General features: G+C 40.3%; 1 protein-coding gene across 3 annotated transcripts in view; it reads right to left on the reverse strand.

Moving 5' to 3' along the window:
• LOC127569985 (collagen alpha-1(XXIII) chain-like) overlaps positions 1 to 14,022 on the reverse strand; it is a 119,851-nt gene that overhangs the window by 33,345 nt on the left and 72,484 nt on the right. For all 3 annotated transcript variants that reach the window (XM_052015122.1, XM_052015123.1, XM_052015121.1), the window contains exons 4-5: positions 13,141 to 13,167; positions 10,839 to 10,937 (exon numbers count right to left, since the gene is read on the reverse strand). In XM_052015122.1, coding sequence (XP_051871082.1) covers positions 10,839 to 10,937; positions 13,141 to 13,167 — 126 coding nt within the window. The remainder of the gene's footprint in view (positions 1 to 10,838; positions 10,938 to 13,140; positions 13,168 to 14,022) is intronic.

The following is a 14,022-nucleotide window of genomic DNA, read 5'->3' on the forward strand; positions in this document are numbered from 1 at the left end:
AGACAGACACAGAGACCATAAAACTAAGGCAAAAGAGTAGTGAGGTCATGGACTGTATCCAAATTATGGAAGGGGAGGTGCTGGCTGTCTTGAGACGAATTGAGGTGGATAAATACCCAGGTCCTGACAAGGTGTCTCCTCCGACCTTGTGGGAGGCTAGTGCAGAAATTGAAGGGGCCCTGGCAGAGATATTGAAAACATTCTTAGCCACGGGTGGGGTGCCAGAGGACTGGAGGATAGCTAATATTGTTCCATTGTCCAAGAATAAGCCGGGAAATTATAGGCCCATGAGCCTGATGTCAGTCGTGGGTCAATTATTGGAAGGCATTCTAAGGTACAGGATATATAAGTATTTGGAAAGACAGGACCTGATTAGGGAAAGTCAACATGGCTTTGTGTGTGGTAGGTCATGCCTAACTAATCTTATTGAGTTTTTCGAGGAGGTTTCCAAGAAAGTTGATGAAGGAAAGGCAGTGGACGTTGTCTACATGGACTTTTGCAAGGCCTTTAACAAAGTCCTGCATAGGAGGCTGGTCCAGAAGGTTAAGTCACTTGGCATTCAGGATGAAGTAGCCAATTGGATTCAACATTAGCTTAGCAGGAGAAGCCAGAGAGTGGTAGTAGATGGTTGTCTCTCTAACTGGAGGCCTGTGACTGGTGGTGTGCTGCAGGGATTGGTATTGAGTTTGTTGTTGTTTATCAACTATATTAATGATTTAGATGATAATGTGGTAAACTGGATCAGCAAATTTGTGGATGGCACCAAGATTGGGGGCGTAGTGGACAGTGACGAAGTCTATCAAAGCTTGCAGTGATCTTGACCAGCTGGGAAAATGGGCTGAAAAATGGCAGATGGAAGTTAATACAGACAAGTGTGAGGTGTTGCACTTTGGGAGGACAAACCAGGGTAGGACTCACACAGTAAATGGTAGGGCTCTGAGGTGTGCGGTAGACCAAAGGGACCTGGGAATACAGATCCATAGTTCCTTGAAAGTGGCGTCACAGGTAGATAAGGTAAAGAGAGCTTTTGGCACTTTGGTCTTCATAAATCAGGGCTGGGACGTTATGTTGAAGTTGTACAAGATGTTGGTGAGGCCGAATTTAGAGTACTGTGTGCAGTTCTGGTCACCTACCTAAGGAAAGATAGGAAAGATATCAATAAGCTTGAAAGAGTGCAGAGAAAATTTACAAGGATGTTGCCAGGACTTGAGGACCCGAGTTATAGGGAAAGGTTGAATAGGTTTGGACTTTATTCCCTGGAGCACAGGAGAATGAGGGGAGATGCTATAGAGCTATACAACATTATGAGGGGTATAGATAGGGTGAATACATGCAGGCTTTTTCCCCCTCAGGTTGGGTGAGACTAGAACTAGAGGACATAGGTTTTGGGTGAAAGGTGAAATATTTAAGGGGAATCTGAGGGGAAACTTCTTTACTCAGATGGTGATGTGAGTGTGGAATGAGCTGCCAGTGGAAGTGGTAGATGTGGGTTCAATTGTAACATTTAAGAGAGGTTTGGATGGGTACATGCATGGGAGGAGGTTGGAAGGATATGGTCCGCGTGCAAGCAGATGGAACTAGGCAGAAGATCAGGTCGGCTTGGACTAGATGGGCCGAAGGGCCTGTTTCTGTGCTGTAGTATACTATGACTCCATCTGTTTGCAGTGAAACAAGTTAAGAATAGTCATGAGTCAGGAATGCTGGGGTTAGATATTGACTCCAAATAAGCAGCCACTTGCTGTGAAGTGAGGGAATAGAGAACAGCTGCAATGTAGATAGTTCATAGCAGGTGGTGAGGTAGCTGGCAGAGACCTACATAATGCACTGACACCACATGCACGTTAATGAAATGGAAGTCCCTGCCATTAAGATAGTGGGATTGTTCAATTGTTCCCTTTGCCTGACTCTTTTCTCCTGCAAGCCCCGGGGTGCCATGTTTAAAGTTGCTTGTGAAAATGTGAAGACTGTGCTTGCACTAACAAATCTTCGTCTCCTTAATGCATGCATGGAATGTAGACTGAACTGAAGTTACTAATATTCTATTAGCTGGATGGTGCTATATGACCACCCCAAATTTCTTGGCCCTTTTGCTTTCAATTAGATGCACATCTGAGTCAGTCTAATAAACCTTGTAAATTGCATTCTCCCATCCAACAAAGATCTCCAGCTTGCTGTCACCCTCCCATGCTCACATTGCCCCATGAAGTAGCAGATTGATCTGCCTTTCCCAAAAAGACTACTTCACCCATCTCCCTGCTCTCAAGTTCAGAACATAAATTGAGCTTAATTCTGGTCTCACATGGCTTTTCCTTTCTCACTAACCTTAACCTTAATGCCATAGGCTGGATTTACGTAGCCGCAACTACTAACAAAATTTATAAGGTGCTGATGCTGTGACAGTAGTAAAATAGATGGAAAATTCAATGCAATGCACATCCTATGGTACAATTGTCCTTTTGGACAAGGCACAAAGAATTGAAAATAACAATTGTTATAGAATATACTTTTATGCATCACTCCCCTGTTTTAAATTGATTTCTGAACATTTTCTCCCCAAGCTACTGTAAGTTCATTTTGAGAGCTTTTCAAGTAAACGTTTCAGAGAGACAGACTAATTCTACACAGCTGTGTTTTATTTACCTGAAAATCTCTGCATTGGATCCAAAAACACAAACATTTCATTAAGACAAAGGCTAACTGCAGGCAGCTGAACTTTTTTAATACTCCTTAAATCAAAAACACTCTGATAAATACAGTTGGATAGAAAAGGAATAACAAGCAAGAGGGATTTTGGAACGCATCTTTCAGCAATAATAAAATAGTGAGATGATAGAAACATGTCTTTAAAAAAATAACATTCAGCATCCATGTAAGGCAAAATTTTAACAATATATAAATAGGCAAAAGAAAAGTGAATTTAACATCATCTTCATTGGGGAAGATCAATCTTGCAATATTTTTGGGTTTGGCTCATTTTTAATTTTCAACACAAGCTTCCTGTCTTAAGTTATGGAATGATTTGCTCACCGCTGCAGCAATCTCCAGGGAACTAGTCACTCAGAGAATTTAAGCAGCTAGATTAACTGTATTAAAGATTATTATTAGTTTCCAAAAACTGTTGCAGCACACAAACTACATGGAAGACAGTAAAATATCTGACTGAGAAGAAAGCACAGTAGGGCAACAAAACTAGGGAAGCATGAGATGGAGTCTTTGGCAAACTGATAAACTTGCTCAGAAATAGAGAGCAGGCAAAAATGAGACAACTGATTTTTCATGATCCTGCACAAGGAAATACAAGGCAGATCAATCTATTATCCTTGTAAACACCATTTTACCACAGAAGTGTGGTGGTCCATACACTGGAGAAGAAAACCAGAGCTGCTGGTTCGTGTTGCACCATGGTAAACTGTGAAACTGAAATAAGCTTGGTAACTTATGCTTCTGTGTAAATTTGCCACGAAAGCTGCCAGTTTGTCATAAGGAGCAATGCGTGTCTTTCAAGGAAAAGAACATCATATCTACCTACTCTTGTCTGCATGAGGTAGTAAACATATAACTAATAAAACAGGGAATGAAACAGAAAGAAAAATGTTGGCATCAATCTAAACTTTGGCTTGAAACATAGTTTAAAAGACACCTTCCTAAGGCACAGGGACCGCTCTAGTTAAACAACAATCTGACAGAGTACAGGCACTGATAGGCACATACCCACCCTGCCTGTACTTTACAAAAGACATGAGTCCTGGCTGTGCATTCCAGTGCCTACAACCTGTCATGAATCCCCGGCTGGTGCCAGCAGCAACACACACTCACAGGTTGGCCAGGGTGCAGCCTGGAGCCCATATTTCAACACTGAGCAGTCACACCTTTCTATCAGATTACCAGCCCTCATAGACAGCCATTGTACATTGCTTCAGTGACTCACTCCCACTGAGCCTTGCAGCAATGAGATCACTTAACCGTTTCATTGCTGCGGGAACACCAGCAAAGGGCTGAGCCCTCAACCAGTCTTCCAGCAGAGCAACAGGGAGAGCAGTGGTTTGTGTCAGGCTCTTGGTAAAGCAGAGATGTCATTAATGCATCTCCATATATATAATGGTACAATGGTCAGCACTCATCAGTATTCATCATATAACATTGGTGGGGAAATTGCCAAGTAAAAGTAAACACAACACTTGGAAAATAGCAACAGGATTAGACAAAATCAACATTGATTTCTGGAAGGCAATCATGATTGACAAATATTTTGGAGCTTTTTGAGGTTATAACTGACAGAATACATAAGGGATACCAGTCGATAGAATACCAGTGGATATGGAGTGCTAGATTTTTAGAACGTTGTCCAGAAGGCCATTTTCAATCCATGGCAATACATTATACCCCAAATATTGCCCTTTAGTTTTATTCTAGACTGTCTAGCTCTTTTAGAATTTTATAATTTTCAATAGGATCCTCTCTCATCCTTTTAAATTCTATTGAATACAAACTCAGCCGAACTAATCGCTGTTCATATGGCAGTATCGCCATCCCAAGTATCAGTCTGGTGAACCTTTGTTACCTCCTTCTAGAGTTTTAGTTGTTGTATTTACTTAGGGAGAAGATGAATACATTTCTAGAAACCAAAACTATCCAGGGATATGGGGAAAGAGCAGGAAAATGGTACTGAAATTGATGATCAGCCATGATGACATTGAGTGGGGAGAAGTTTCTTCAGGCTGAATGGTCTACTCCTGCTCCTTTTTTCTATTATTCTATTCCATAGCACTTGTTCCTGGGAACATATCCCAAGAATTTAAGCATGGCTATATCCAACAGAACAAGGGTATAGCAGGAATGGCCCTGGGAGCCTCAGTATTGACTCTGGCTTCAGATCAAAAAGTCATCTTACTTTCTCAGCTGACAAATGCCTAACAATCTATGATGCCAGAAAGACTGGGTAGTGTGCACACATGCAAAGGGAAATCTAAGCTCCCAATGACCTTGGTAGTTGGGTGTTTGCACCTTACAAGTTCCTTCTCTTGGCAACTAGAAGAAAGAATAGGTTAGGAAAATAAACTGCATTTACTAATCTGCAATGAACAGAGAAAAATAGCTCACAGAGAATATGTCACAATATTTTATATCTTATATTTTAAGCATATTTTTATACTTTAGTATGAAATTTTGGAGGATAAATAAAAAAACTCACAAATCTCTTCAGAATACATGAAGACATTCTCCATTTTCCACCAAGAAAGCTAATGAAAAATTGTGCTCATTTCACAAAGTTAAAACCCATGCGCAATCAGTAACTGTATCTGGCTATGCTGGGCAAAACTATTAAATCAAAGCCTAGGCTTGAGGCAGCAAGGGCAGAGGTGATGGGTGAAAGTGAAGTAAAAACTAACAATGGTACTAAAAGTCTGAAAAAATCATTTAACTGTGTTGTCAGACATGATGGGCAACAGAGCAAAATATGTTGTGAAGTATGTAATATTTTTGATGTTTTTATTTCATTTAGGAACAGCTTCTTCCCCTCCACCATCAGATTTCTGAACGGTCCATGAATCCATGAACATGACCTTGTTATTCCTCTTTTGCACTATTATTTATCTTTGTAATTTATAGTAAGAGAGATCAAGAGTCAATGTAGGAAACTATGGTTACTATACTTTTTATAAAAGGCAGATTTGTTGATTCTGTTAGTTAACAATCCATTTAACTTCCCCTGAATGTTCATTCAAGATTGGAATTACACTTTTCTTGATTTTCATTTGTATATTCCCTACTCTAAAGTGTTGCTGTTTAACTTTGAGACAAGTGTGTAAATTAGGAAGGAGGAATGAATGTGAAAAAACTGGAGAACGAATATAACTTAAGGTTCATATTAACCCTAATCAGACCTTACATCTCTGTGTCTCATACCAACAATATCCTGGAGAAAGAGTTGGGCTCACCATTAACCACAACATTTACGGACCAGACACATAGGTACTGCAGCTACAATAACAGATCAACAGCATGGGGGAAATTACTCCCCACCTCACTCCCCAGAGTTTTTCTGCCATCCACAAGGTACATCAGGGGGCACCTGTGTTTTTGGATCAACTTGACTGAAGTTACTCCTCTGTAGGTGGTCATACAGTTATGTAGTAAGACGCAGATCTCTGGAATTCTGTGCCCAAACCTCACTGGCTTTTTAGCTCATTTTTCTCTTTTAAGATGCCCTTTGACCAATCTTATGATTATCTGCCCTAATATCTCCTCATATCGTCTGACAATGCCCCCCAGGTGCTGTTGTATCTGGCACACAACAGATCTGGACAACAATTTGTTGATGTTGGAAGCTTCCAAGTGCATGTTAACTGCAACTCAGCTCTATATTGCTTGCACCTCTTTTGATCCAGTGCTATCAGACTACTTCACCCAAGATTATTTTTGTATGAGCCACAATGCCACCTGGCAAAATATCCACAAATTGATGACATAGTTTGGTCTCTAGCACAAATTCTCTCTTTGGTCACTGTTTAAGGTACTTCAGCATTCCACTTCATTCCAAGCTAAGTTTTCAATCCCACATCACAAAGACTCCCTACTTCCACTGGTATAACACTGCCTGCCTCCATCCCAAACTTCAGCCATCTTTTGTTGAAATCTTCATCCATACAATTAGGAGGGAAATGTACACCTAAGAGAGAAATCAGGAGGGCAAAAAGAGGACATGAGATGGATCTGGCAGACAAGATCAAGGAAAATCCCAAGAGATTGTTCAGGTATATTAAGAGTAAGAAGGTGGCTAGGGAGAGATTAGGTGCCCTTAAAGACCTTATGGCCATCTACGTGTGGAGCCACAGGAAATGGCTGAGGTTTTTAATATTTCTCATTGGTTTTTACTGTGGAGAAGATCATGAAAGCTAAGGAATTGAGGCAAATGAGCTGCGATGTCTTGGACCATATTATAAATTACCAAAGATGAGGTACTGGCGGTCCTAAAGCACAGTAAAGTGGATAAATCCCCAGGGCCTGACCAAGAGCATTCTCAGATCTTGTGGGAAGCTAGAGAAGAAATTGCAGAGGCCCTAGCTGAGATATTTGCATTAGCTTTAACCACAGGTGAAACTCTGAAAGACTAGAGGGTGGCTAATATTGCACTGTTGTTTAAGAAGAGCAGTCAAGTCGAACCAGGGAACTACAGGCTAGTGAGTAAGTTACTGGTGGATAAATTACTGGAGGGGATTCTGAGGGACAGGATCTACCAGCATTTGGATAGACTAGGACTGATTAGGGATATTCAGCATGACTTTGTGTGTCGGAAATCATGTCTCATAAATCTGTTAAGAGTCCTTCGAAAAGGAATCCAAGAGGATTAATGAGGGCAGGGCCCTCATTAATGTTGTCTATATGGACTTTAGCAAGACCTTCGACAAGATCCTGCATGGAAGGCTAGTCTAGAAGGTTAGATCACATGGGATCCAAGGAGAGCTAGCTAAGTGGATACATAATTGACTTCATGGTAGGAAGCGGAGGGTGATGGTAGAAGGTTGTTATTTTGGACTGGAGGCATGTGACGAGTGGTGTGCCACAGGGATTGATGCTGTGCCCATTGTTGTTCGTTGTTTATATAAACTATTTGGATGTACAAGGCATGGTTAGTAAGTTTGCAGATGACACTAAAATGGGTGGTGTCGTAGACAGTGGAGAAGGTTATCAAAAATTACAGGGGGATCTTGGTCAGCTAGTTAAGTGGGCTGAGGAATGGCAAATAGAGTTCAATTCAGATAAGTGTGAGGTGTTGTATTTTGGGAAGTCAAACCAGGGTAGGACTTTCACAGTGAATGGTAGGGCCCGGGGGTGTGTTGTAGAACAAAGGCACCTAGGAGTACAAGTGCACAGTTCGCCACAGGTAGACAGGGTGTTCAAGAAAGCATTTGGCACACTGGCCTTCATCAGTCAGGGCATTCAGTATCAGAGTTGGGACATTATGTTGCACTTGTACAAGATGTTGGTAGGCCGCACCTGGAGTATTGTGTACAGTTTTCGTTACCCTGTTATAGGAAAGACATCATTAAGCTGGAAAGTGTGCAAAGAAGATTTACAAGAACATTGCCAGGACTCAAGGTCCTGAGTTATAGGGAGAGGTTGGGAAGGCTGGGACTTTATTCCTTGGAGCATACGAGACTGAGGCGTGATCTTATAGAGGTGTATAAAAACATGAGGGGCATAGATAGGATGAATGTGCATAGTCTTTTCCCCAGGATTAGGGAATCAAAAACTAGAGGGCATAGGTTTAAGGTGAGAAGGGAAAGATTTAAAAGTGACCTGAGGGGTAACTTCTTCACACAGAAGGTGGTGCGTATATGGAAGAAGCTGCCAGAGGAAGTGGTTGAGACAGGTACAATAAGAACATATGATAGCCAGTTGGACAGATTTGGAAAGGTTTAGAGGGATATGGGTCAAACACAGGCAAATGGGACCAGCTTAGATGGGCATCTTGGTCAGCATGGACAAGTTGGGCTGAAGGACCTGCTTGTGTATTGTATTACTCAATGACTCAATGACAAATTGTCAGCTCTAGCTTTGACTGCAGCTCTCTCCTGGCTAGCCATCCATTCTCTTCAGCTCATCCAAAATTCCACTTCCAAAGCCTATCTTGCAACAAGACCTGCTTCATTCTTATCCTATTGATTGCAGTTTGTCCACAATCTCACCTCTCCATAAGCATGCAGTCTTCTACAGTGCTACACCACAAGTAAGAAATACGGTGATGTGCACATCCTTCCTCCTTATCTCCACCACAGACAGCCACTGACAGTCTGATTTTATTTCCATGATGTAAAATTCTTGGTCCAACCTTTCTGCTTCCTCATTTCCCTCTTCTTCTTTAAGATCTTTCTTAAAAGCTACCTTTTAAATAAACCTTGTCAGCGTTTTCCTTTTACACCCAGTGAAACTCCTTCGAACACATTTTCATGCTAAAGATGCAGTTTACTGCTAATGAAACAATCTGTTTTTGAAGGATTTGTTCACTGCTCACAATGAAGCCTAAATTAAGTACAGTAGAGGCTGAATATTTGCAACACTTCAAAAATAATGAAAAACACAGAGCTTTTAATTACAAATCCTAAACTTGTAAGATTGTGTGTGCTTGGTTTGATTCAACTGTTTCCATGATTCAGCTTTGAGTAAAATTGCAATATCTCTGCAAAAATAATCTTGAAAGCTGGCAGGGAAATAGAATTAGCCACAAAACAAACAAGCCTGTATTTAATTTAGGCTTCACTGTGAGCAGTGAACAAGTCCTTCAAAAACAGATTGTTTCATTCAGTTAACAAACTTCCAAAGAATCATGATGATAATTATATTATATCATTTCTGCAGAATGTCTCTTTAAAATATGATTCAGATGTGTGGGCTTACTGAAATGAAAGTTCAAGTAAACAAGTACTGTATGGCATGCAAGACATAAAATTATGCTATTTATATTAGACCTGATTTTAACCCTGCCCACTCAACTGAAATAAAGTGGATGTGTGATGTATTCATTTACATACAACCACATTTCCAGGACACTGCAACCATGCTGCCATCCCAACCACACTGTTTTGTGACTTAGAAGAAGTGTCTGCCACAGGCAGAAAGAAACCCCCACGAACAATCTGAGGATGCAATTGAGCACTGAGACTTTGGGCTGTATATAACGGGTACCCAGTTGCAGGTTAGTGGATCAGCAAAATTTATTTATAGTTCTGATTTTCCAGGAGACTTTGCAGTCTCAATATCGCATATTTCTCACTTTTCGGCCTTTTCACTATCAGTTTGCTTCCATTGTTGCTGGTTTATTTTGAATGAAGGAACATTTACAGGAGTAGACTCAATGTAGGGCAACCATCAGCCCTTTTGGAAGACAGATGAGGCTGTATCCAGCACAGAGGTGCACTGGGCCCATCATTTCAGAGCTACTGGTCTGTGGGGCCAAAGGAAGCCGTTTAAGTCCCTGTAGCCACTTTTCAGGACATGCTATCTATTGAGCTTAGGTCTCTCCCATATGCGACCGCTAAAGTCATCACAGATCGTAACTTCCCCACTGGTTCTTTTCAAAATAGTTTTGGGGATTATAGCATCTTCTCAGTCCTTAATACACTGCCAAAATACCTGTTCTTCAATGTTCACCTTTCCCATTAATTCAAGAAAATTTAGCAATTGTAGCAATGGCTGGCCTCCCTCACATCTAGGGTAACATTGACTACACACATTTTGGCTTCAGGTGCTGAAAAATCAGCCAGAGCATTCATCAACAGAAACAGATACCCTTTTATTGATGAGCAGATAGTGAATGACGATAGAAACAAGATCATGCAAATTTCTGCATCATACCTTGCTGTCACAATGCACTTATCCTGCACCTTTCTACCAACGCACCACCCTCCCCAACCCCACCACTTCCCCTAGGTTTGCTGGACAAAACTGTATGTTGTGAAATCAAATCAGTTATTTTACAAGCTTAGAACTCTTGTGCTATATAAACTGGATTCTATGCATCACCTATCAACATTGGTCAAAGTCGTTATTTAATGACTATGGATAAATGTGAAATATTGGTCTACACCAATGGCACAAAATAGGTCACAATGAATCAGGGGTCTACTTAATGCACAGCCTAACTATAAAATTGGGAAAGTCTCAAATAGTAGCCAATCACCTGCTTTTGTCACTATCTGTCAGCAATGCCTATCACCCCAGTTGTTATTTATTAACCACCTCAAACGGGAATCTGACAACTAAGAAAATTAATTACATAAAATGTATTTCATGGTCTATATCTGCTGTGTCCTTCAACAGTTAATAAACTTCCTTACTGGAGCTCCTGGAAATCCACGTGGGCCATCTTTTCCTGAGACTCCTGGAGGACCTGTTGGACCTAGAGAACCTGCTGATCCAGAGTAACCTTGATCACCCTACACAACAAAGCAAAACAAGCGAAGAGTTAGCACTAAACAAGTATTCCATATGGGTCAATAGAATAAGGAGAGGCAACATGAGCTGAATGATAATATTTTAAACATGGATGCAGGATCAGAGAATCCTGAGTGTGTATGCACACAAATCCTTGAATCTGGCAGGACAAGGTGGAAGTGTTGTTGAAAAAGGAAATGAGGTCCTTGGATTTATTATTTGAGGATTAAAGTACAAATGCAAGGAAGTTAAGCAAAGACTTTCTAAACATCAGTTACACTTCATTTGGAGCGTGGTATTTAATTATGGGCTTCATGCTTAAGGTGAGATTTACTGGAATGTAATCAGTGATGATGGATGCCTATCACATGGAGAGATTGGAGAAGTGGCAGAAATGTTGGTAACCAAACCATGCGGGCATTATGAAGAATTTTTTTGTTCAGCAATATTGTGTGATTGGGGAAGGTGGTGCAAGCAGATCTAATAGTAAAAATCGTAGGACTGAATAGCTGAAGGAGAAAAAGAATGAGTATTGGGGAAAGAGCAGGGAAATGGGACTAACTGAAAAGATAAGGAGCAATTCAATTAGTGGTGGGACGAACGGCTACTTTGTCTTTGCTTAATCACTCATGGCCTGGGTGGCACTGACAAGTCCAGAATTTAGTATTCTTTTCCAGTTGCCCTTTAAAAGGAGATGGTGAACTCCTGCAGTCTCCATGATGAAGCTGACTCCCACAACACAGAAGGGTAGGGAATTTTAGGATTTAACCCAGCAATTGGCAACATACTTCCAAGTGAAGACGGTGTGTGGCTTGAATGAAAACTTTCAGGTGGCAGCATCTCATTCACCTGCTGGCCTTGTCCACCTACTTGGTAGAAGTAGCAGATTTGGGAGATCCTGTTGAAGATACACGGGTACGTTGGTGCAATATGTTTTGTCGATGGCACACACTGCAGAACAATATGCCAGGGCTGGGGTGACTGAGTGTTCAGGATGGTGGATGGGGCAGCAATCAAGCAGGCTGCTCCATCCTAAATGGTTTTGAGCTTCTTTAGTGTTTTTGAAAAGTACACATCTAGACCAGTAGAGATAATATCATCTATGATTAATGTCTTGTAGATGGCAGCAAGGTTTTGAGGAGTCAGGAGGTGAGGCACTCAGTACAAAATATTCAGTACTTAACCTGCTCTTGGAGCTACAGCATTCATCTGGCTAATTGCTAAGTTTCTGGTCAATGGTGACCCTTAGGTTGTTTGCTGATGGTAATGCCATTGAATGTGAAGGTGAGGTGGTTAGATCCTGTCTTGATGCAGATGATCATGCCTGATTCTTGGGTGGCACAAATGTTACTTCCAAGAATACTTAACCCATTGAAGACATTTTAAAAAGTAATAAAACAAGATCAATTTTTTTTTTCTAAATGATTCAAAATTCTTATATGATAACAGCAAATAAAGCAAAAAGGAAAAAAGACTAGCATTTAAGTAAAGGCTTTTATTTTCCTTTCCAGATGACCCAAAGTGCTTTAGAGCCCATTGAAGTGTAGACTTTATTGTAATGCATGAAACATAGCAGTTGATTTATACACAGCAAGCTTCATGAAATTGCAATACTATAATGGCCAGATAATATGTGAGTGATGCTGAAGAATTAACCTTGGCCAGGACAACATGGAGAATCCCACAGGCCTTCTTCACAACAGTTGTATGATAGAAAGAGAGCAAAGGTTAGGTTTGATGTTCTATCTTAAAGATGGTACCTCCAACATTGCAGCATTTCCTCAGTACTACCCAGGAATGTGAGCTTACATTTTCTGTTCAATTATGACATTCTCTGAAAAATCATCTATTTCTGACATATTAAAAGATAAGTAGCTATATATCCACTCTCTATTGTAGCACATTTCATTACAATATTTTAAGAAAAAATGGACCATCATACTAAAAGCATTCAATGATGAACATTTTAAAAATAGCTTTATTAGACAACAAAAACAACAAGATTTTTAAAGCATGGAATAAATCAAGAGGTTTTGGAGCACCAAAAGATAAAATGCACAGGCAGTCTATGTTCATATGCTCTGGGAGCTGGCTGCAGCTATTGAATAACAAATATCAGTGAGTAGGACAAACGACAAATTGAAAACTGATTATAAATTAAGTATAAATATTGTATCACAAATTTACAAATGAGCATTACTCTACCTTTTCTCCTTTTGATCCTGGAAGGCCCTAGAAAATAAAATAGTTTGAGCGTATTAATGCATATTTTACTCAATTTCTCATTCAACTATCCTTTTTTGAACACCCTATGGTAATTATTTACCATCAACAAGATGAGGCTAGTGGGAATTGGAAATAAAAGTCCATTCTTGCCACCAAGTGACAACATCATGTCCTCAGGTACAATATTATGTGCAGAATAATGTTTCTGTGATTTAGTTAGGAAACAGAAAGCAGATTTAGGGTAAATTAATGAGTGTTTCCCAGGGATCTGGACTGGCTCATCTGCTTTCAAGCATTTTTTATTTATTAAAAGATGAAGGAATACAAGAAGTTAAGAGCTGTAGTAAGTTATGTAGATGGGACCACAAAATGACAAGGATAAACTAAGTGATCAGGCAAAACTAATCCAGATTGAACTTAATATGAAAAAGTGTGAAGTCTTCCTTCTTGAATCTGAGATATATATAGTGGAATATTATCTTAATGGTGTGAGGTCAGTAGTTGTTAAGGAACAGGAAAATTTATATTTCCGCATGCCAAGCGTTAAAGCACTGATGCAGAATGTAATGAAAAAGGTTCATGGAATACTGCTGTTTTTTTTCACAAGGACTTTGTAGCTGTATATAGCCTTCATCAGACACAATCTGTAGTACTGCTTCTAATGTAATACAATGAACCTTGGGAAAAATTTGAAGGCCTGGAAGGGGCTACAATATGGTCCTTTCTACATTGGAGAAACCAAATGCAGATTGAGAGACCACTTTAAAGGAGGACTCTTAATCTTCCTGTAGCATGCCATTATAACTCTCTATCACACTCCCAGTCTGACTTGTCTATCTGTGATCTCCAGCACTTTTATAA

This window comes from Pristis pectinata, chromosome 4, assembly GCF_009764475.1.
Source record: "Pristis pectinata isolate sPriPec2 chromosome 4, sPriPec2.1.pri, whole genome shotgun sequence".
NCBI lineage: Eukaryota > Metazoa > Chordata > Chondrichthyes > Rhinopristiformes > Pristidae > Pristis > Pristis pectinata.